The following is a 23,862-nucleotide window of genomic DNA, read 5'->3' as shown; positions in this document are numbered from 1 at the left end:
TGTTTGAGCATTTACACATTTTGTCACTGTTTATACCCTGAATAATTGCCTCTTTATTCCCAGCTCTTTCACAAGTCATTTGTCAATAAATCCCAATGAATTTTATTGTACATTTTATGAAATCCATTAAAAGTCTATTATGGGGGAAGAGCTGCAGTGCAGATTCAAATTAATATAAGGAAGCTCGTCTTTGTTCTCTGACTTGCCCTTGACTCTGAGTTCTTTCGACCGCATTGCCATTTCGCAGAAGTCAATAGCTTAGTGAGACCCTTTTATGATTTTCAAAGAACTGAGGACTTGCTGACCAAAGAATTCTTTTGTGTCAGAGTTATGTAAATTGTTCATGCTCCCCTTCAACTACTCCATAAGTATAGTTTGCTGCCACAATAATGCAATTGAGTATTGATTAAAGAAACTGAAGAAACTGCTGCATCATTATGTGATGTGTTTTTGACGTTAATAAGTTTTCACATAAAGGGCCCTATTTTAACGATCTAAGTGTATGGTCTAAACGCAGGGCGCAAGTTCACTTAGGGCGTGCCATGTCCGAATCCACTTTTGCTATTTTAACAATGGTAAAAATGGTTGGCGCACCAGGCTATTGGTTTAAAAGGGTTGTCCCTATTCTCTTAATGAGTAATGGATGTGTTTTGGGATTTACGTGTGTTAAACCAATCAGAGTCTCATCTCCCATTCCCTTTAAATGCCAGTTGCGCTCACGTCATGGCAGATTCGCTATTTACATGACGGAATTTGATAGTGGAAAGACCGAAACTGTCTCCAGAAAGGAAACGAATCTGCTTGTGTACGAGGTAAAAGTGTGCAAGCAGACCATCTATGGGACAAGCCGGATTCCACCATATCTTTATGTACACGATAATAATCTTTTACATTGTAATCCTTTTATTTTAATAGCTAGCTACACACAGACATTTGAAGCAGTTTTACTCACCGCCTGCGGTTCCAACGCACGACCGTGAACCTTTATCGTTGGGACTGCTCCATCCTTCAGCATTAGACGATCTGCAAATCCGGCGTCGAACTGGGCCTTGTTTATAAAACAATTATCGTCGAAATGCAGGGAACAAACAAGAACACTTGCACAACTCCGTTGATGCTCTGGAAAAACAAACTCCATCCACTGGTCCCTTAACGCTGGGTTATTTGGGAATCTGTGCAGGGTTGTCTTGCCCTGGCAACTTCCCTAAAGCCGAGCACAGCGTTTTGATGGGCGTACTGCTTTCGCTCTCTCGCTCTGGTCTACGGGTGCGTGCGCGCCCTTCCGGGCGAAGTGCCCTTAGGACCCGTATAAGGAAATTCCGCCGCTTCTGACGTCACACACGCCCGTACTCGAAAAAAACTTTCCGAAACTTGTGACAAACCGGAAGGAGTATTTTTGGCACAGAAATACTCCATCAAACGTACAACTTAATTTTTGAAACTTTGTCCATGTTTAGCATGGGAATCCAACTCTTTAACAGTGTAAAAAACTCAGTATGCATGAAATAGCATTTCACCCCCCCTTTAAATAACAAAAAAAAAAAAATTGCGCCATTGACTTTAGACCAGGTTTCAGTTGGTCAATGGCACAGTCTATTTCTGTTGGCTCAAAATAGCAATGTGCCAGCAATGTGCCAACAATGTGCCAGAACACACCTCGTTTTCAGACCAGCACACCCATGGGCGCTCAAATGGGCGCAAATGCATTTGCTATGTAAACAATGTGGTGCAGAACGTGAAAATGATAACTGCGTCGGACTGAAACTAGCAAAAAACACTTGCGTCGCGCTCAGTGCTGCATTGCGCCGGGTGTAAGATGGGGCCCAAAATATTATTTTATTTATAAGTAATTCTTTATTTTTTAAATTATCTAAACAAAAGAATATTTTTATTTATTTAAATACGCATAGCTGGCATTGGAGGGGACCAGGGTGTCACGGGTGGTTGCAGGAAGGCAGACAAAGATGAAGAATAAAGTTCCAATACGAAGTTTAATGAGGGTAATACAAATAATTCTAGGACAGGAAGGACAACAGACTACGTTTACATGCAACCAAATAATCCGTTAGTAATCGGATTGTCCGCTCAATCGGACTGAAATGCCTTGATGTAAACACCTTAATCGATCCTAATGGAATTTCGATCGGATTGAAAGGGATAGTTTATTCCTTTTCTAATCCGATCGAGAGAACATGTAAACACTTGATCGGATTGAAAACCAAAACTGAAAGGACTGCACACGTGCAATGACGTAGAAATGGCGTAATGACGCAATGACGTATGATGCGTGGAACGAGCTGTTCTTCCTGTTGAATAGTGTCATAAATGAGTGTCCCGTCATTCTAAAATTCTCCTTTCACTCAGCATCAATCGGAATGAATTCAGTCCGATTGAAACAAAAGTTGTGCAGGTAAACATAGCCACTAAATGCAACGCAGACCGAACAAGGAGTGCAGGAGAAGGAACAACTAAAGTAGTGAACACAAACAAGGATGATTAATTACACACGGGTGACACATATGAACTAATAATGACGGTGACCTAGGAGACAGATGAGTGGTGGGAATCTGAACAAGGAAATACATGACAATGAACAAACTGAAAGTCCATGAACAAAACTAAACATAATGGTGACACAGGGATAGTGTTTTGTTCTTGTCCTATGACAAAGGTCAAAGGTCTTCTAATTGCGTCTAATGTAGGGGGTCCCTAACAATTAAAATTTTGTCCAGGGCCCTGTGAATTTAAATACTTAAAAAAATAATAATAATGATAATTTGGTGTATAATTGCATTCTTTAAAAAGCAAGTTTTTATTTGGTGTATAATTTTGCATTAATAAAATTAGTCACTCCCCAACGGACTAAACTATGAAACCTCTTCCCTCGATTATCAGCCCACTGGTATTAAATAAATGCTGGTGACATTCCACAGTCATGCCCCCTCCTCCCCGAAATAACAGACACTCTCTATTCATTTAATCTGCTCACTACAGAGAAATAACCTTCAGAAACCAATTTTATTTTTCAGGGGGAAAAAAAACTTCTTCAATTCTTGAGTCTGAATGGGACGATGACCCTCACCCCTCTAGAGCTGGTCTTTTCTTGCTGCTATTATTCCTATATTTGGTTTAAATGACCTTCCCAATCACTCGCCTGAACCAGACTATTCAACACACAGAAGGTTCTTTAAAATCAACTTGCTGGCCCACATTTAATCTTCTATACTTCTTGTTAATGGAGTTGTTAGTGCTTTTGTTCATATTGGTGACAGTTAATCGTGAGTATTGTCAAAGTGAAAGTGAAGCACTACTTGCGAAAGTCCTACTTTTTTATTTGAATGACCTTTGTAACAACCTTTATTTAAAAAAAAAAACCTGACTATCAAGACTTGAGGTGAAACAAGAGAAAAGTCGGTTGTCATTTTACGGCATGACATTGTGATCCAACCCACACGTGAGTTAAATAAGTTACAGTATATTCTTTAGAAAGCATTGAAGTCTTTCATGAAGATTCAAACGCAACTGTTTCTATTTTTAAGTCTTCTGTTCTGATTCCACCATCAAAAACATCAAAGACATTTTGGTTTGAGGCTGAATTTGCTTCTTGTAATGCCAATGGGAGCACATATATTCCCTGCAAACTAAAATACCCCCCCAAAAAACAATAAATAAATACAGAACTTTGAGTGAGGGGACTTAACCAGCTCTCTTTTTTTGCGTGCGAACTTGATCTTGTGTGAGACAACCACATAAACAGATGCAAAATAAAAACAGCCATTGGTTTTTTTTCTTCTACTTTGGCACTAAGTCTTAGTATAAACGTTTGCTCGTTCCATACAAACCTCTCATCTTTTGTACTTTTTGTTCAATTCACAGTAATATTCCTCCGTCCTTGTTGCTGGCCTTGTTTGTTAAAGGGCCTGTTGTCACGGACGTTGGGCTAGATGATGCATGACCCGCAGAGTCCAGAAATTTCACAGATGAGAAACAGAGGCCAATGAAAGAGAATAAGCTTTGTCTTTACTGTGAGATACACTGCGCTGCATTCATCACTCAGAAAAGATTCTCCTCCCTCGCTTTCCTTCTCCTTCAGTCTCTCTCTCACTCAGCCACACGCTTTTTCTCTGTGAAGCTGGAAATGGGGTATGATTTAACTTCAGGCCATTTCATTGTTCCCTTTAAGCTTCTTAGCACTAAAATATTCATATTTTGGTCACAGGAAGCAAAATCTGTGACAGCACAGAGAGGAGACAAAAAGGAGAGTGAGAGGAAAAAAGTATAAAGTATGAAACAGAAATAAGATATTTCTGTTGCCGATGTGTTAAGATAAGCTACAGACAGGCTCGTTTTCCATGCTTATCTTATTCACTTTATCCTTTGCCTTTCTGTCTATTTCCTGATTTTCTGTCCATCCACCATGTCTTTTTAAAAGTAATAGTTAAAAATGAAAATACTGTTATTTACTCACTGTCATGTCTTTCCAAACTTGTGTGGCACACTTTTTTTTTCTTCTGTCAAACCGTTTATATAATGGGAGTGAAATGAGGATTGGACTTTTTAAGCTTCATTATGACAGAAATGTATCATCAAAGTCATCGAAAGTGTCATTGAAGGTACAAAATTTTGTGCGTTTTGTGCCCTTTTGTGCCCTTACTCACCCAAACTAATATTAAAAAAAAATTTGGTAACCAGACTTCCAAAAAATACTATGGAAGTCAATGGGTGCTGTCTACTGTCTGGTTACAAACATTCTTTAAAATATATTTTGTGTTAAACAGAAGAAAGAAACTCATACAAGTTTGGAACAACTTGAGGGTGATTAAATTACGACAAAATTTACCTGTCAAAAAACTATCTTTTTAAGTACTTGGGATGCACCGATACCACTTTTTCACGAGCTAGACTGATTCTTTCATTTTTGGTACTCGCCGATACTGATACTTCTGTTTTTATTGCATTTGTCATTTTTAAATAAAAATTTGGTAGAGAAGCCATATGAGTATAAATCATATCCATTGGTTTAGTTTGTTTAGCATATATATATTTCCTTATTTTCATGCTTAATAATGCATGTTAAAATGTATTTGACAAGCTTCTGTTACTCTATCATATTTTATCTTTCATTTAATAGTGGCACAGCACATATTTTAGGATGTATTACACAAGGATGAGTAAAATCTCTTAAAATCTGTAATGCAGTAGACTCTATGCCTGTTTGTGTTTAAAGTAGAGTGTGTTGTTAGGTTCAGCGTCAAAGCATATTGGACTAATTCTATATCATTATATTGTTATCAACTTGTTGCAGTGAGCAGTGTGTATGCTGCTTCTGACACACATACGTCACTTGTATCATTCCCTAGGGAGTAAATTGGCAGTGATATACATGCACACTTGTACACAAAGCTCATTTGATAGGATTTAAGCCATGGTGACATATACTTGTCTCATCACTGTGTGGTTAGTGGCTCAGCTTCTTGTTGTTGCTGCTAATTTGGTTTTTAATGGAAAGGAGTGACACAGATAACAAAGTGATGAAAAACACCCTAATCAGAAGCCGTGGATAAAGAGAGAAGTAAACCTACTGAAGGCACATGGTGCTGCTTTTAGGCCTGGAGAATGTGAAGTCTGTACTCTAGTTTTTAAAAAAAAAAATTCATTAAAGAACCATTTTGTTTATTATTTATTATTTACATTAACATAAATGTACACTACTGTTTAAATGTTTGGGGTCAGTAATAGTTTCTTACATAAATTAATACTTTTAAGCAAGGATGGATTAAAGGTGGATTAAAGACTTAAGTTGTTACAAAAAATTCTATTTGTCTTTTAAACTTTAGATTCATCAAAGAATAAGGAAAAAAAGGCATTACAGTTTCTATATGAGATGTTAAGCAACACAACTGTTTTGAGTATTAAGGCAATACATTCCATGACCTGAAGTTTTAATCCCTGTGTTCCTCAAAGTGGGACTGTTAATTCCCACATTAATGTGTGCTGTCTGTCCTGCAGAGCCTGTAAGCCATCCCACCGACCTTCCGCTGTCACGCAAGCTGGGCTGCATCACCTTAGGGCGTTGTTACATGTATTTGCTAAAAACAGGCACATCGCTATGTGATTTAATTACTTAATTATCTCTCTTGACTGAGAACACTTTTGTTCGTGAAAACTGGCATAGCCTCTTCCATTGCTGAAATAAATAATTGCTGAATATAGTGTCCCTGGAGTACTCTATTTCTCTCGGCTTGTTGCACCAAAGCGATTCACAGTGTTCTTCCAGATAATTGGACCTCAGATTTGTCATAAGATTTGTTGACCAAAAGTAAGCCTTAGAAGGCATCAAAAACGGCTATACCTCACAGGGCCACAACCACCAACAAGTCAGAAAATTAATTGATCAATATAGGCTTTTCCATAACAAGTGTTTGGTCAGGTATGTATTGTATGTATTGGTGCCTTACCGTATCTTGAATATTTTTGTTACATCCCTGGTAGCTCACAAAACTACTGAATGTCCTCCTCCTCTGGGTTCTTGCTAGTGATATAAATGTGAATAAGTACATTATTGTTCAAAAGTTTGGGGTCGGTAAGATTTTTTCTAATGTTTTTGAAAGTCTCTTATGCACATCAAGGTTGAATGTATTTGATCAAAAACAGTAAAAACAGTAATATTGTGAAATAATATAAAAAATCAGAAGAGCAGCATGAACATTCCACTAAACTTCTCCTTTTGTTATCTACGGAACAAAGAAAGTCAAACATGTTTGGAACGACATGAGGGTGAGTAAATGATAACAGAATGCTCATCTTTGGTTAAACTATCCCTTTTGTTTTGGTTTAGCTTTGTGTGATAGCTTAATACAGATGATGACATTTTACCGAAAGATATTTAGTCTCAATTTATTTATCGTACTAAAATATCAAATGAAATGTACCTCTCAAGTCATCATTCACATCTATATCACTGGCAAGAACCCATCAGACTCATGGAAATGCGCAGATCTAACCTATTAAGCCGTGAACGGGGCACAAAATTGCATTACATCCATTTAAAGGAAGGATTTTAGAGGTACTCTGATGGTCGCCGCAGTAGCTGGGTGATTCATGGCGTAAAGTGGATGCGCGCGGACTGCTTCTTGTAGGCCTGCATATAAAACACTGCACACAATTGATATGCTAATTGGAGGAGCGGTGAGTGGGAGGCCTGAGCAGATAGATGCGCCTCTCACCCTGAGGAGAAGTGTGAGAGAAAAGCTGTTAGTCCCATACCTTCTTTTACAGATCCTCTGTAATGCTGCAATTAATAACATCTGACTGCTGCTGCCACACCATCTCTGAGCCGATATACCCGGTGTCTGCCAAGAGTCTCCACACAATGGCAGCAGGCTGTCATTTAATTGATGCCTGGACACTGACTTACAAAGACAGCTGCTGGACTTGGAGTTGCATCCCCAATATTTAGATACTGGTGACAGTTTTTAGAGACTGGGGTGCACGTATCTGTGATGGTTTATTATGTAACACGTAACAGTAAGGGACATTGACAACTTGTCCGACCTTCTGGATTTTACTAGGACGGTTTTGAAGCCGTAACTCCTGTGCTGGGGGAAAACTAACTGAAACTACTTACTTATTTACACTTTTCAGTAGTGTGCTAGTTGCTCAGCTGTTTTCAAAACAGTGTAACTTTTTCCAACAAGTAGCAATGTACATTAAAAGTGAAGGTTTTAAAAGGGGGTTTTCTCAGCTATGCATAAAAGAACCATTTGGGTTTCGCAAAGAACCTTTCAGTGAACTGTTCCATTTATTTAAGAGGGAAAAGCATTTTAGTAAAGCAGGGGTCTCCAACCTTTTTTATAGCACTAGTTTCATTTTAAAAATGTTCTCGTGGACCAACATAATATTGGAAATGAAATCGTCAAATTACATCTCCATATAAACTGCATACAATAACAAACTAAAACGCAACATTACAACTCCCCATAACACTCAATCAGTCGGAGCCCTTGTCTCGTTTCCCTGCAATAATACGATCCCAACGAGGAGGGATGGGTGACAGTGTGACTCGAAGTGTGTTGCAAATGTCCAGTCTGCTCCGTAACTTTGTTTTAATGGCTGTCAGTGCAGAAAACATTTAACGGCCTTCGCAGCTATCTCTGGATATTCCATCTTTGTGTTTAATCCAGAAGCCTGCAAGGGAGGATGTCTGAAATACTTTTCAGCTCGCTGTCATTTGCGATCTTAATGAGTTAATGCTCTTCATGCACTGACATTGATGCTTGTTTCACACTCATGTTAATTTTAGCTAAACATGTAACTGTGGAACCAGTGTTTTCTGAAATCATCCTCTATGTAAATTTGAATGGTAGCTCTTAAAAGGGAAACACACAATAAATTATACAGTGGCATAGCTATATATATATTTTCCCCAGAATTTTCTTGTGACCGAGTCACAACTCTTCCACGGCCCGGTCGCGACCCGGGGGTTGGGGACCTCTGATCTAAAGAACCTTTCTTGTACAATGGAAAAATTCCATGGATTTTCACAGGTTCTTTATAAATCCGTAGATGCCAGTAAAGCACCTAGCATAAAAAATGCTATATTATTGTTTTTTTGTTTGGGTATCACTGTTTTTTTTTTTTATATACAGCTGCATTACTGTTCATTCTAGAGAATCTGTTCACATAATTTATGTAAACGAACTGGTTAAAAAAAGATTTACAGATTCAAGTCCCTGTACACAATTTTAAAAACTAAAATGTTAAGTTAAATAGTGCTATTCTTCACTGTTATATAAACTGTAACTGACTTATTAGTTATATATACAGTATAAAATAATCTGTTTATCTGTTTAAGTTTAATGCTGTTGCCCTTAATTGAGACATACTGTAATTTGGTCACCTGTTTCAGTGGTTTTCCATCTTAATCTTGGAATTTCTTAACCCTTTTACTCACATTTTCTTAAGTAAGTAACCAGGAGTAAGAAACATTGCCCTAATTGTAATTTAATTGCTTTCAGTGATAAGAAGTTTGTAGTTTTGGTAGCTACAGTTTCAAAGAAGCTTCCCCAGTACCAGTCACAATCTAAAATACTTTTTTGTTTAGGCTTTACAGTGTGTCTAAACAAGGGGTGAATCATTTTTCCAGCATCAAATAATTTTTCTGTGCTCACTAAAGCCCCTTTCACACTGCGCGATGATTCCAGCAAATTGCTGGGAAATTGCCAGAACGCCTTCTGTGTGAACGCAAACACGACCCGGGATTAATGCCGGCATCGATGCCGGGTTGGGGACCTAGTAACATTGCCGTGTTCAGTCCCAGAACGTGCGCTGTGTGAACAAAAGCTGTTATCAATGCAGTGTCGTAATGATGACGCTGAAGCCGGGATCATTCGCCAGCTGTGAAACGGTACGTAATGCGCTAGTTTATGATTGTGTCAGAGAAAAAAAATGCACAAGCGTGGCGAGAGAGAGAAATCGCAGCTCATAAGCAAACTTAAGACGCTGCTGAGACATTACGTCACGTCGATGTCACGTGTCTACGGGATTTTTACGGCTTGTGTGTGAACGCACTCTCTGATTCCGGAAAATCACTGGCAGTGTGAATGAACCAAAATCAAATGAACCCGGGTCAAATCCCGGGTCACTTTATCCGTGTATTTTCCGGAATCTCTGTGTGAAAGTGGCTCAAAAGTGAAATGCTACACAAAAGGACAAAATAACAGCGAATCAGAACATGTATTTACAAAAATATTTTTTTTCTTTGTTTTGAGTCAGTACGTTTTATTCTTTGCATATTTTCTCTCTGCAAGCTCTACACTCTTTGCTTACAAGAGAAATGCCATTCAGATTCAGTCCCGAGGATAGAACGGATCAATAGAGCTTACATGCCCCTATCACTTTCCAGCACAGAGTCGTCGCAACTGTGCAGCTTTCAAACGCAATCTGCACGTTCCATTCCCATTCCTCCTCTGAGGATTAAATGTTCACAGACCTTGTCAGACAGACTCCCCTCTATTCCAAACATGCATGGAATTCCACTCACGTGTCTGTGTACACAAACTCATGTTCCTGTAATTATGCATGAATGTCTCCTGATCAGAACGGCTTTTGAATTCCCTTCACGTGTGTTTTCCTGATCAGAACAGGGGCGCGGAGGGACGCTCGGTTGTGGTGCAGGAGCGCAGGCTGCTGGTTGGGGTACATAACGGCTGGGGTTGGGTGGAGAAACCTCATGTGTTGGTGCTAGAACGTGAGGCCACAGGGAGCGGTGCAGCCAGGGCTCGTGGAGCCAGCGCAGGCGGAGGCTTCAGGCAGACCTCCACGGACAAACTCAGGTGGGTAGATTCCATCTGGTCCACTAATTTCCCATAATTCTGAGAAATGTTGCCATACTTCCATGGACCTCACTTCCAGTTGCATCCACTTTTATTGAAATTCATTTTTACCAGCTATCCTGGATCTAATGATATGTTTTTCAACTACAACGCTCATAATTCTCATACTACTGTCTATAAAGAGATCAATGATTGATCGGTGTCCTCCCGGCTTGTGCTGGATGCTCTCCGAAATTCAGGGATTATTTTGCTCACCCATCATGTTGTTTCTGTATTGATTTCTTTTTTAAAAGGAACACAAAAAGAGAACTTCACACAATGAAGTCAAGCAGTGCCCAGGTGTTGCAGGCTTTGAAACTGACATAAATCACATACAAGTTTTCTAAAGTCATTCAATAGCTTTGTTTGAGGAACAAATTTAATATTTTTATTTAAATAATTTAATACTATTTAATTTAAATACATTTAATTTAAATAGCAAATAAATCATAATATTTGTATTTAATTAAATATTTACAATCTCCAACTGCTCTATAATTCTCAAATCTCATTTGTGCATGCACATTTTCAAACTCAGCACATCACCACGCATCATCACCAAGGCTGCATTTAGTAGATCACTCAATCAAAATAATAATAATAAAATAACAATGAATAAATTAGTGCAGTGGTTCTCAACTCCAGTCCTCGGGACCCACTGCTCTGCACATTTTGTATGTCTCCCTTATTTAACACACCTGAATCAGATCATCAGCTCGTTAAGAGAGACTCCATGAACTGAACTGAGTGTGTCAGATAAGAGAGACATACAAAATGTGCAGAGCAACGGGTCCCGAGGACTGGAGTTGAGAACCACTGAATTAGTGTAAATAATATTATTAATTTTTTTTGCAGCTTTTACTCCAGTTCTCAGTATGTCATGATCTGTCAGAAATCATGTCTAATATGCTGATTTAGTGACAGATGCTCAATATGTTTGTGCAAACATGATACATTTTCCCAGGATTTATTTGCTGAATAGGATTTATTTGAAATAGAAATGTTTTGTAACATTATACATGTCTTTACTAGCCTGGCTAACGTCAGATCTCATCTCATTGAGACGTGGTCTGGGAACCACATGTTCATTTTCTCGTATTTTACTCCAGCAGCAGCGTATTTCATATTCTCGTATTTTTCGCCAGCAGCCATGTCACCCTGTAGCCCAAGACTGGTTGCCCACTGAAGCTAAGCAGGGCTGAGCCTGGTTAGTACCTGGATGGGAGACCAACTGAGAAAACCAGGTTGCTGCTGGAAGAGGTGTTTAGTGAGGCCAGCAGGGGGTGCTCACCCTGTGGTCTGTGTGGGTCCTAATGCCCCAGTATAGTGATTAGTGATGGGGACACTATACTGTCAAAGAGCACCGTCCTTCGGATGAGACGTTAAACCGAGGTCCTGACTCTCTGTGGTCATTAAAAATCCCAGGATGTCTTTCGAAAGAGTAGGGGTGTAACCCCGGCATCCTGGCCAAATTGGCCCCTTGGCCCCTGTCCATCATGGCCTCCTAATCATCCCCATATACTGATTGGCTTCATCACTGTCTCCTCTCCACCAGTAAACTGGTGTGTGGTGAGCGTTCTGGCGCAATATGGCTGCCGTCGCATCATCCAGGTGGATGCTGCACATTGGTGGTGGTTGAGGAGATCCACCATTCTATGTAAAGCGCTTTGAGTGCCGAGAAAAGCGCTATATAAATGTAATGAATTATTATTATTATTATTATTTGAGGCGTGGTTTACGAATGCCCAGAGCCGTTTATTGGGCGTTACGAATGTCTATCAAATGCGCCTGTACGTAGCTCATAGCCAATCGTTTCAATTATACCAGATGACGTATGTAGAGCATAGACAGTAGATGTAGAGCGACAGAAATTCGACGTGGAAGAAGACGATGGCTGAAGAAGACTAAACTACTTAGAACACTATCTAAGGCTGCATGGAAAGGTAACTTCGCGTCTGATTCCATGTTGGATCCATAGATATAAACAAACTGCTTCGGTGTGTCGCATAGACGTCGTCGTCATCATCTTGCTGCTCCCTCCCCGTTCTGTGATTGGTTCCCTTTTTGAGGGGAAAATCTGGTCCATGGTATCCAGGCTGCCTAGCAGCGTGAATAAAATCGCGCTGCGCTCAAGGCAGCATGGGGAAACCCAGGCTATGTCTTTACAGTCATTTTAAAGCCATTTATTACATCCTTGCTGAAGAAAAGTATTAATTTCTTTATTTTTCTCAAAAAGTTAAGAATGGCAGTGTATGCAAATTTTTGTTTATTCCACACATAAAGCTATTTTATTCATACCACTTCATTCAAACACAGCATATTGGAGGTTCTTCAAAATATCTTTTGTATTACACCCAAGAACACAAGCGTTTCTGTTCTGGAACGACATAAGGGTGCATAAATGAGCTCAGTATTTTTATTTTTGAATTAATTATTCCTTAAATATAAACACCCTGTTGTCAGAAAACTCCAGTGTCTGTCTACGACCTCCTCTAGTCTAATGCTCCATCGGTCCTGTTTCAATAAATTGAATTCTCAATCCCTCATTGGTTCTCCTCCCTAGTGCTTACCAAGCAGAGATCCCTGTGTCCTCGCCTCACCTCGTTGGTTTTCATCCCAGTTCCATCTCTTATTTAGCACAGTCCTTATCAAATATGGATTTTTAAGGTGATTTACACACTTTCTCTCTGGATGTTAAATATTTTAAAAGCATCTTTTGCAGAAAGTATTAAAAACAGTTCTACTTTCTTAATTATGGTCTCTCGTATTTTCACTCTTTGTTTAATTAAAATGCTGATAAGCCGTTGCAGTACAACGCAAATGAGAAATGAGGGTTTGATTGTTGATGTCTGTTTTACTCTATCTGCTGCTCCTGCTGCAAAAAAATCCCCAGCCCCCACCACCACAGAGTCACTGCCATGTGAGATCTCGCAGAACAAGTCACAAGCACCATTCGTGTGCGGTGAGAGAAAGAGGTCTATAATTACCCAATGAGGTAATTAGGTGTCTGAGAGAGTGGAGCATCACATTCTGCCCTTTATAAGAGAGAGAAATTGGGTGTAATTATGGAGACGTTAGCACTAAAAACTTTTACTGCACGTTCTCAACAACACTGTTGTGATGACGGCAGAGAATGTCTATGAGATTGTGTGAAAACCCGTCAAGAATGATGCAAACGATCTGACGCCAACCTTCCAGTTTGTAGATGAGAGTTTAAACATGAGATTTGGGAATTTCAACACCTTGTAGTAACGCTGCCTGAAGCAAACTTTTTCAGTTTCAATTTCATCACTTTTTTTGTCTTCCAGTATGGAAAAAGTGATGTTAACCTCATTCTGACATTTTCTACTTCAACTTCAACTTTTATTTATTTGTATAGCACATTTAATAGCAATGTTGTTGCCCAAAGTGCTTCATAGTTATAACTAAAAACGATGAAATATACACTATCGTTCAAAAGTTTGGGGTCAGTAAGATTTTTTAATGTTTTTAAGAAGTATCCTCTGCTCACCAAGGCTGCATTTATTTGATAAAAATCAATAAAAAAAAAACAGTAAAGTATTGTGAAATATTATGACAATTTAAAATGACTGTTTTCTATTTTAATATATTTTAAACTGTAATTTATTCCTGTGATCAAAGCTGAATTTCAGCATCATTACTCCAGTCTTCAGTGTCACATGATCCTTCAGAAATCATTCTAATATGATGATTTGATGCTCAAGAAACATTCATTATTATTATCAGTGTTGAAAACAGTTGTGTACAAATTTTCTTCAAAATTCTTTGATGAATAGAAAGTTCAAAAGAACAGCAATTATTTAAAATAGAATATTTTCTAACATTATAAATGTCTTTACTGTAACTTTTGATCAGTTTAACTCATCCTTGATGAATAAAAGTATTGATTTATTTTATTTCTTTCCCCCAAAAATAAAACTGACCCCAAACTTTTGAACGGTAGTGTTTAATGTTACATAAGCTTTAGATTTCAGATAAATGCTGTTCTTTTGACCTTTCTATTCATCATAGCATCATGAAATAAAAATGTAAATAACTGTTTTCAACATTGATAATAATCATAAATGTTTCTTGAGCATCAAATCATCATATTAGAATGATTTCTGAAGGATCATGTGACACTGAAGACTGGAGTAACGATGCTGAAAATTCAGCTTTGATCACAGGAATAAATTACACTTTACTGTATATTCACACATTGGAATAATATTTCACAATATTACTGTTTTTGTTTGTATTTTTAATCAAATAAATGCAGCCTTGGTGAGCAGAAGATACTTCTTTTAAAAACATTAAAAATCTTACTGACCCCAAACTTTTGAACGGTAGTGTACATGTACAGTATAAAAACATTTACCGAGCCTAGCAAATGAAGGCATCACTACACACTCTTAGAAATAGTTTTAAATTTTTTTTGTACTGTGCTGTGGGTTCATCTAAGATGCTGTGTACTTTTTCTCTGTAGCCTGTAACTGCTTATGTAATAAGCTGCAATCATTATTAAAGGCTTTTTTGAGATTCAGAATCAGACTATAAAGACTAATGTGATGACTACAGAATCAGTCATAGGAAAAAAAAATAGTTATGAAATATAAATGCAATTTGGACAACTTTCCATGTTAGAATGTTAATAGTTTTATTCTGAGGTTGCGTAAGCATTAAACTCAGGACATAGAACAAATTTTTTAGCTCAAAACTTTGTGTTCAGTGTCTGCTAAATTGCTGTTCTTTTTCTCTTACCTCTGTATGAGCTTCTAAACCCCATTAATTAAATTAATATATCATAGCTGTTTTCTACCTAGAATTGGAATTTCAAAAATTTCTATAATTACATACACTACCGTTCAAAAGTTTTGGCTTAGTTGTTTTTTTATGTTTTTGAAAGAAGTCTATTATGTAGTAATATTGAAATATTATCACAATTTAAAATGGCTGTTTTCTATTATAATATAATAGTTCAGCTGCCATTACTCCAGTCTGATATTTTTGTGGAAACTGTAATACGTTCAAAAGAACAGCATTTATTTGAAATAGAAATCTTTTTTAATATTATACATGTTGTCACTTTTTATCGATTTAACAAAATAAAAGTTTTCATTTCTTTATAGCCTTATAAAGAAATAGTCTGCTAAAATCTACAATAGTCTTTAGATTCAGTAATGCAATGCTGTGCTTTCCCAACTCATAAAACAGTAAACTGAGACACCTGTGTTAATGAATGTCACTTGACTAGTTGTGTTTCTGGGTCAGTGTGGGTGTGTAGGTTCATTACACAAGATTCCATGCCGAGCTCTGATATATCCATGATCTCAAACCCTGCTTTCTCCCTCCTGCAGTGACGGACTGTCTGTTCGTGGCAGTGTGGAGCTGAAGATGATGAGGGACGTGGTTTTCAGCATCGTCTTCCAGCTCCAGTATGTTTTCTCTTGTCCACTGGTTGGAGATGGCCAGGTGAGTCATATGCTAACGATGTGCCTCTCAAAAATTTGAAAAAAACATGATGCGAGTGTGAATCGCTTGTTTAATGGCACGTTCACTATCTTTTTCTTCTTCTTTCAAACTAGACATTTTTAGGAGTTTTGCTAATTAAACCGTTCTAAAAATAATTTGGGAGGACCAGACTGTTTACTTGTGTTTACCTGCAGTCTGCAGGAACAGCATCACTAACAGCTGTTGAAATGTGTGGGAGGAAGTTTCCTCAAATTGATCTGAAATAAACTGTATTGTTTTTTGAGACCCCTGGCCCGACCTTGATGTATCTGAAAATTTCGACCAGGATATTTGGGATGGTATTGCATCAGTCAAGCACACCAAAATGTAATTTTTATTTCCTTACCTGCCTCAGCACTAATGAGTCCTGAGATGCCTGTGTATTACACATTATGAACATAATCATCATCATTTCTATGTTCATGCACGTTCATTATAATATTAAATGGAAATGCATCTTTTCAGGCAGTTTATACGATGAAAGTTGTTGTGAGGTCAGGAAGTTTGTTGTGATTGGTCGGTTTGTGTTGCTCCTCTGGTTGTGTACTTGAGAGGAAAGGGGATTGTGATTTTGCTGAGTAGATGTAGCCATTTTTGGTGACACAAACACATACTACATATAACGTGTGTGTGTGTGTGTGTGTGTATGTATAACAGCTAATGGGTTGAGAACACAGGCTTTTCTCGCCGCTGGTGTGTCCTAGATTGTTTGTAGTTATTACACAACTTTCTGGAATACTTGGTTCTGATTGGTCAGTTGCTACCTACAGACATATTTTTGTAAACTGACCGTGACCTTCGCTCCCCTAACCTCAAATTGATAGTGTATTATATGAATCAAAAAGATCTATAAAATAAGCAATGCAAAATAGCATTTTCATTTGTCAGCTTAGACGTAACATAACATATAACATAACATAACATAACATAATATTATATAATAAAGCGTTATATATATGGGTGTGTGTGTGTGTGTATGGATGTATGTATATATATATGCTGTTCTTTTGATATATGCACACACACACACACACACACACACACACACACACACACACACACACACACACACACACACACACACACACACACATATTTATATGGGGGGAAAGGAGTCAGACTACTGTCAAATAAAAGTAAAGAAAATAAGAACAATTGATCAAACTTCAAGCAACAGCACAAATTGTATGTATATATATATATATATATATATATATATATATATATATATTCATACACACATATATACATACAAACATATATACATACAATTTGGGCACTTATGCTTAACAAGGCTGCATTTATTTGATCAAAAAGACTGTAAAAACAGTTATACTGTGAAATATTATTACAATTTAAAACAACTGTTTTTTTATTTTCATATATTTTTTTAAAATGTAGTTTATTCCTATGATGGCAAAGCTGAATTTTCAGCAGCCATTACTCCAGTCTTCACTGTCACATGATCCTTAAGAAATCCTTAATATACTGATCCGGTGCTCAATAATCATTTCTTATTATCAGTGTTGAAACAGTTGTGCTGTTTAACATTTTTGTGGAAACCATTATACAGTTTTTTCAGGATTTTTGGATAAATTGAAAACTTCTTTTGTAATTTTATAAATATTTTTGATAATTGAATGTATCCTTGCTGAATAAAAATATAAAACATTTTAAAAATAAAAAACTGTCCCCAAACTTTTAAATGGTAGTGTATTTATACATGTGTATATGTTAGGGGTGTAATGGTTCAAATTGCTCACAGTTCAGTTTTTGTCACGGCTTTAGGGTCACGGTTTTGGTATGGTTTGGTATGTGCTATGTTCAGGGAAAAAAAGAGTCGGACTACTGTCAAATAAAAATAAAGAAAATAAGAACAAATGATCAAACTTAAAGCAACAGCACAAATAAATACGAAGATATGAATATAAAACTGTGCTTTTCAGGTTATTTAGGTGTCTAACAGTAGTATTCCGTCACAGACATTTAATAAAGTAATCAAATGTAAAATAAGATTGCATATAATTTTCACTGTATAAATTAAATAAAGATTAATCATTATTAAAGTTAAAAGATCTATTCAGTCAAGAGCAGTGAGTGATTTCTCTATCTTTTCTTGTTTGATTAACATTAAAAACACAGACAGCAGGAATATTAGGCATATAAGCAATATGTCTTATAATATAAGACATATTGCACGTATCCAAAATACTGATACACTTTTACTTTCCTGTAAGACATAACCTAGTATGTTTGCTAGGATACTCACCAAGATGGGCATGTTGACATAATTTTTGCGTGAATTTGTCGGTTCAAGCGTGTTACGTAGTACACACACAAAGCAACTGAACGTAACGTAGACACTTGTTAATGAGTCGCCCCGAATTCCGTCTCCTGTTCCCACAAACACACAACAATGCAACGAAGTTGCAAATGGGTGATATTTATTTTATATAAGGGTTAGTTTTTCCTTTTTGTGAAAGGAAAGAAGTAGCTCAGATCCAGTAGGTGTAGTCGGCCAAAACAACAAACAGAAGAAGTTGTCTAACTCATTTTTAGTCGTCTTCCCTATAACAAAATAATAAACTAAAAGATCCAATTCTTACCTCCCTGCTGACCAATAAACAGGAGAAAAACGTACAATTAAACACTTCTCACACAATCAGTCCGTTTAAAAGGATAATTGCAATACCTATGCCACCATATTGAAAATGTCATATTCAGCATTTTAGATGTGCCTTTTCCAAATAATAGTCTTAAACATGGGCTAACAATTCAAAATTTGCAGTTAGTGACCGCGTTATTGCATCAAAACCATTATATAGAGTAGTTCAGTAAGTTTGAGACCTCCAGTCCAGTGGAGTCCAGTGAACTTCTGTGACAAGACCCTACTACTGTAACTCTGAGTCGGTAGGGATAGAGGCAAGTTTGCCTTTTCTGTTTACAGCTCTTTCTAATTGAGAATGGATCTAAGAGATAACTCTCACGGTCACACTCTCACTTTCACTTTTTCCCTCCCTTATCTCACTCCCTCTCTCGAGTATTGCCATGTCTCTCTTTGCCTCTCCCTGAGGAAATTAAACAGCCATCCTTGACCAACAGTGGGAGAGGGGGAGGGGAGGAGGGGGGGGGGGTCTCAGGTTCCAGGCAGCAAGCACAGAAGCAATCCAATCAGGCTTTATGCATCCGCCCGGACCCCCATCCTCCTGTTTCTTTGCTCAGGGCTCTGGTTCAATCTTAACACCCTCAGGATTAGCCCCCTCTAATGATATGACACAAATGTGCCTCTTTAGTCTATCTAGAACAGTCTCAGAACACACACACACACAGTTGTCTGAAAACCCAATACGTCTCCAGGGTGCTTGTTTTTCTCTGCCAGGCAACACAGAAGGTTTTTAAAAACACTTGTCTCTACAGTTAAGTCACAAGAGATATTCCGCCAATTACATGTGTGGGTGGAATCACCATAGTGCTCTATGGGATGGACGCTCTTCGTGATCGGCAATATAATTTTCCACCTGCGAGGGTTAAAGAATCGCCAATTAAAGCCTGTCAGAAAACAAGACGCAGTTCTTTAGGCCTGCTAAATGCTAACTTAACGTTTGCTATCTGGACTGAAATGCTCATTTTTAAAATGCTGGCTTAATTGGAACCGAGAACTCCTCTTCATTTCACGAAGATGAAATTTTCAAGCAATTATATGCAAGTGCAAAGCTTTTTTGGAAACCAAGAATTTCTCGAGCTGTCAAGGCTTCTGGTTGAAGAGACAGGCAGAAGTGTTGGACAAGTATCGCCTCACACAAACTGCAGTCACAAACTGTGCTGAGTTTGAGGTTAAAAAAGGAAATTTGAGTGTATGTGTGTAAATTCCTAATGACGTGTGTGAGCGAGAGAGGGGAGACAGACAGGGAGAGAGAGGGAGACAGACAGAGAGGGATGGAGTAATTGCGTTATAGGTGTATTTATAGAGCGTGTTGAAGGAAGGTGTCTGGAAAGTCATCATAGTGACTAATAAAGCTGGGACGAGACTCGACCTCCTGAAGACAGAATGACCTGCCTTGCAGCGGCGTTAGAGAGAGAGAGATTTTTCTTTACATTTTAACAGCTAATGGGTTGAGAACACAGGCTTTTCTCGCCGCTGGTGTGTCCTAGATTGTTTGTAATTATTACACAACTTTCTGGAATACTTGGTTCTGATTGGTCAGTTGCTACCTACAGACATATTTTTGTAAACTGACCGTGACCTTCGCTCCCCTAACCTCAAATTGATAGTGTATTATATGAATCAAAAAGATCTATAAAATAAGCAATGCAAAATAGCATTTTCATTTGTCAGCTTAGACGTAACATAACATATTACATAACATAACATATAACATAACATAACATAATATTATATAATAAAGCGTTATATATATGGGTGTGTGTGTGTGTGTATGGATGTATGTATATATATATGCACTACCGTTCAAAAGTTTGGGGTCAGTAAGATTTTTTTATGTTTTTAAAAGAAGTATCTTCTGCTCACCAAGGCTGCATTTATTTGATAAAAAAAAAAAAAAAAAAAAAAAACAGTAATATTGTGCAATATTATGACAATTTAAAATGACTGTTTTCTATTTTAATATATTTTAAACTGTAATTTATTCCTGTGATCAAAGCTGAATTTTCAGCATCATTACTCCAGTCTTCAGTGTCACATGATCCTTCAGAAATCATTCTAATATGATGATTTGATGCTCAAGAAACATTCATTATTATTATCAATGTTGAAAACAGTTGTGTACAAATTTTATTCAAAATTCTTTGATGAATAGAAAGTTCAAAAGAACAGCATTTATTTAAAATAGAATATTTTCCAACATTATAAATGTCTTTACTGTAACTTTTGATCAGTTTAACTCATCCTGGATGAATAAAAGTACTGATTTATTTTATTTCTTTCCCCCAAAAATAAAATTAAAATTCTTACTGACCCTAAACTTTTGAATGGTAGTGTTTAATGTTACAAAAGCTTTAGATTTCAGATAAATGCTGTTCTTTTGAACTTTCTATTCATCATAGCATCATGAAATAAAAATGTAAATAACTGTTTTCAACATTGATAATAATCATAAATGTTTCTTGAGCATCAAATCATCATATTAGAATGATTTCTGAAGGATCATGTGACACTGAAGACTGGAGTAATGATGCTGAAATTCAGCTTTGATCACAGGAATAAATTACACTTTACTGTATATTCACATAGAAAACAGCTGTTTTAAATTGGAATAATATTTCACAATATTACTGTTTTTGTTTTTATTTTTAATCAAATAAATGCAGCCTTGGTGAGCAGAAGCCACTTTTTTTATAAACATTAAAAATCTTACTGACCCCAAACTTTTGAACGGTAGTGTGTGTGTGTATATATATATTAGGGCTGCACGATATTAGGAAAAAATGACATTGCGATATTTTATTTTTCTACGATATATATTGCGATATGAAATGAAATCTAATCTATTTTTTTCTTACAAACAAATATGGGGTAAACACACTTACATTCTCATTTTAAATGATTTAAAAAGAGTATTATTTAAATTAAATGATTTGTTTGTAACTTTAGGATATGGTTTGAATTGTTAACATTAGTTAATGTAGGCTATCTAATAACTAACATGAACTTACCATGAGCAATACTTTTGTTACTGTATTTATTCATCTTTGTTTATCTTAGTTTATAAAAATACAGCTGATTGTTTGGTAATTTTACTTCACAGTGCATTACTGTTAACACATACTGTACAACTTTTGATTTCAATAAGGCTATATAGCCTAAATGTTGAAATTAACAATGTTGTAGAAGTGCAGTTTACTAATAGTAAATGTTAACTAAAGTAGTTAAATAGTTTAATAAATAGAACATTATTGTAAGGTGCTACCGATTTTTTTTTTTTTTTTATACACCAATTTAGACGTCTCGTGAGTTCAGTGTTGGACAGGTCAGTTGTTTAAAAACCATTCATTAAATTGAATCGGTTTGGGTTCAAAGGAATCATTAGTTCGCGAATCTGACATGTAGGCGAGTCTACGGCACGCGTTGTGTAATTACCTCGGCAGTTTAGGATATCGCACAATATTTGTCAACACAGAAAACATTTCATCACTGGATAGTTTTTTTGTTCGACTCCATCGTGTCAATTGATTTTGATTAATATGCGCGACTCGCGAGGGAGAGAGAGAGAGCAAGACAGCGCTCGTGTTGTTTGAAGACGGTGAAGGTGAGCGCGCACGCGGCCGGGGCTCTCTCGCTCTGCTCGTTCTTAAATGCGCCCTGTTAAACTAACAGGACTTAAAAACACATGCAAATGTTAAACTTTCACTCTATGATGGTTAAGATGTGCAATTAATCCGCGAATCATATGTGTTAAAAAGGCCGGGGAGCAGCTGGCCCGTAAGGTTAATGAATCACGGATTAACTACGACACCCTACATCGCACATCCTGCGATGTGACTATCGTGGATTCGCACATCGCGATATCGATGTTTAAACGACACATCGTGCAGCCCTAATATATATATATATATATATATATATATATATATATATATATATATATATATATATATGCGTTTTATTGCATGACATAAGTATTTGATCACCTACCAACCAGTAAGAATTCCGGCTCTCACAGACATGTTAGTTGTTCTTTAAGAAGCCCTCCTGTTCTCCACTCATTACCTGTATTAACTGCACATGTTTGAACTCATTACCTGTATAAAAGACACCTGTCCACACACTCAATCAAACAGACTCCAACCTCTCCACAATGGCCAAGATCAGAGAGCTGTGTAAGGACATCAGGGATAAAATTATAGACCTGCACAAGGCTGGGATGGGCTACCAGACAATAGGCAAGCAGCTTGGTGAGAAGGCAACAACTGTTGGCGCAATTATTAGAAAATGGAAGTTTAAGGATGACGGTCAATCTCCCTCGGTCTGGGGCACCATGCAAGATCTCACCTCGTGGGGCATCAATGATCATGAGGAAGGTGAGGGATCAGCCCAGAACTACATGGCAGGACCTGGTCAATGACCTGAAGAGAGCTGGGACCACAGTCTCAAAGAAAACCATTAGTAACACACTACGCCGTCATGGATTAAAATCCTGCAGCGCACGCAAGGTCCCCCTGCTCAAGCCAGCACATGTCCAGCCAGGCCCGTCTGAAGTTTGCCAATGACCATCTGGATGATCCAGAGGAGGAATGGGAGAAGGTCATGTGGTCTAATGAGACAAAAATAGAGCGTTTTGGTCTAAACTCCACTCGCCGTGTTTGGAGGAAGAAGGATGAGTACAACCCCAAGAACACCATCCCAACCGTGAAGAATGAAGGTGGAAACATCATTCTTTGTGGATGCTTTTCTGCAAAGGGGACAGGACGACTGCACCGTATTGAGGGGAGGATGGATGGGGCCATGTATCGCGAGATCTTGGCCAACAACCTCCTTCCCTCAGTAAGAGCATTGAAGATGGGTCGACTCGTGGCTGGGTCTTCCAGCATGACAACGACCCGAAACACACAGCCAGGGCAACTAAGGAGTGGCTCCATAAGAAGCATCTCAAGGTCCTGGAGTGGCCTAGCCAGTCTCCAGACATGAACCCAATAGAAAATCTTTGGAGGGAGCTGAAAGTCCGTATTGCCCAGCGACAGCCCCGAAACCTGAAGGATCTGGAGAAGGTCTGTATGGAGGAGTGGGCCAAAATCCCTCCTGCAGTGTGTGCAAACCTGGTCAAGAACTACAGGAAATGTATGATCTCTGTAATTTCAAACAAAGGTTTCTGCACCAAAAATTAAGTTCTGCTTTTCTGATGTATCAAATACTTATGTCATGCAATGAAATGCAAATTAATTACTTAAAAATCATACAATGTGATTTTCTGGATTTTTGTTTTAGATTCCGTCACTCACAGTTGAAGAGTACCTATGATAA

At 37.7% G+C, this 23,862-nt stretch overlaps 1 protein-coding gene across 4 annotated transcripts in view; it reads left to right on the top strand.

Annotated features, from left to right (window-relative positions):
• nphp4 (nephronophthisis 4) overlaps positions 1–23,862 on the top strand; it is a 160,809-nt gene that overhangs the window by 57,680 nt on the left and 79,267 nt on the right. For 3 of the 4 annotated variants that reach the window (XM_079896120.1, XM_079896119.1, XM_079896122.1), the window contains 2 exons: positions 10,141–10,334; positions 15,731–15,845. The exons of the other annotated variant lie outside the window; for it this stretch is intronic. In XM_079896120.1, the coding sequence (XP_079752246.1) occupies positions 10,141–10,334; positions 15,731–15,845 (309 nt within the window). The remainder of the gene's footprint in view (positions 1–10,140; positions 10,335–15,730; positions 15,846–23,862) is intronic. 4 annotated transcript variants of the gene reach the window in all.

This window comes from Squalius cephalus (assembly GCF_949319135.1).
Source record: "Squalius cephalus genome assembly, chromosome: 16".
Classification (NCBI taxonomy): domain Eukaryota; kingdom Metazoa; phylum Chordata; class Actinopteri; order Cypriniformes; family Leuciscidae; genus Squalius; species Squalius cephalus.
The sequence above is the reverse complement of the archived record's forward strand: the minus strand, read 5'-3'. Positions and strand labels throughout refer to the sequence as shown.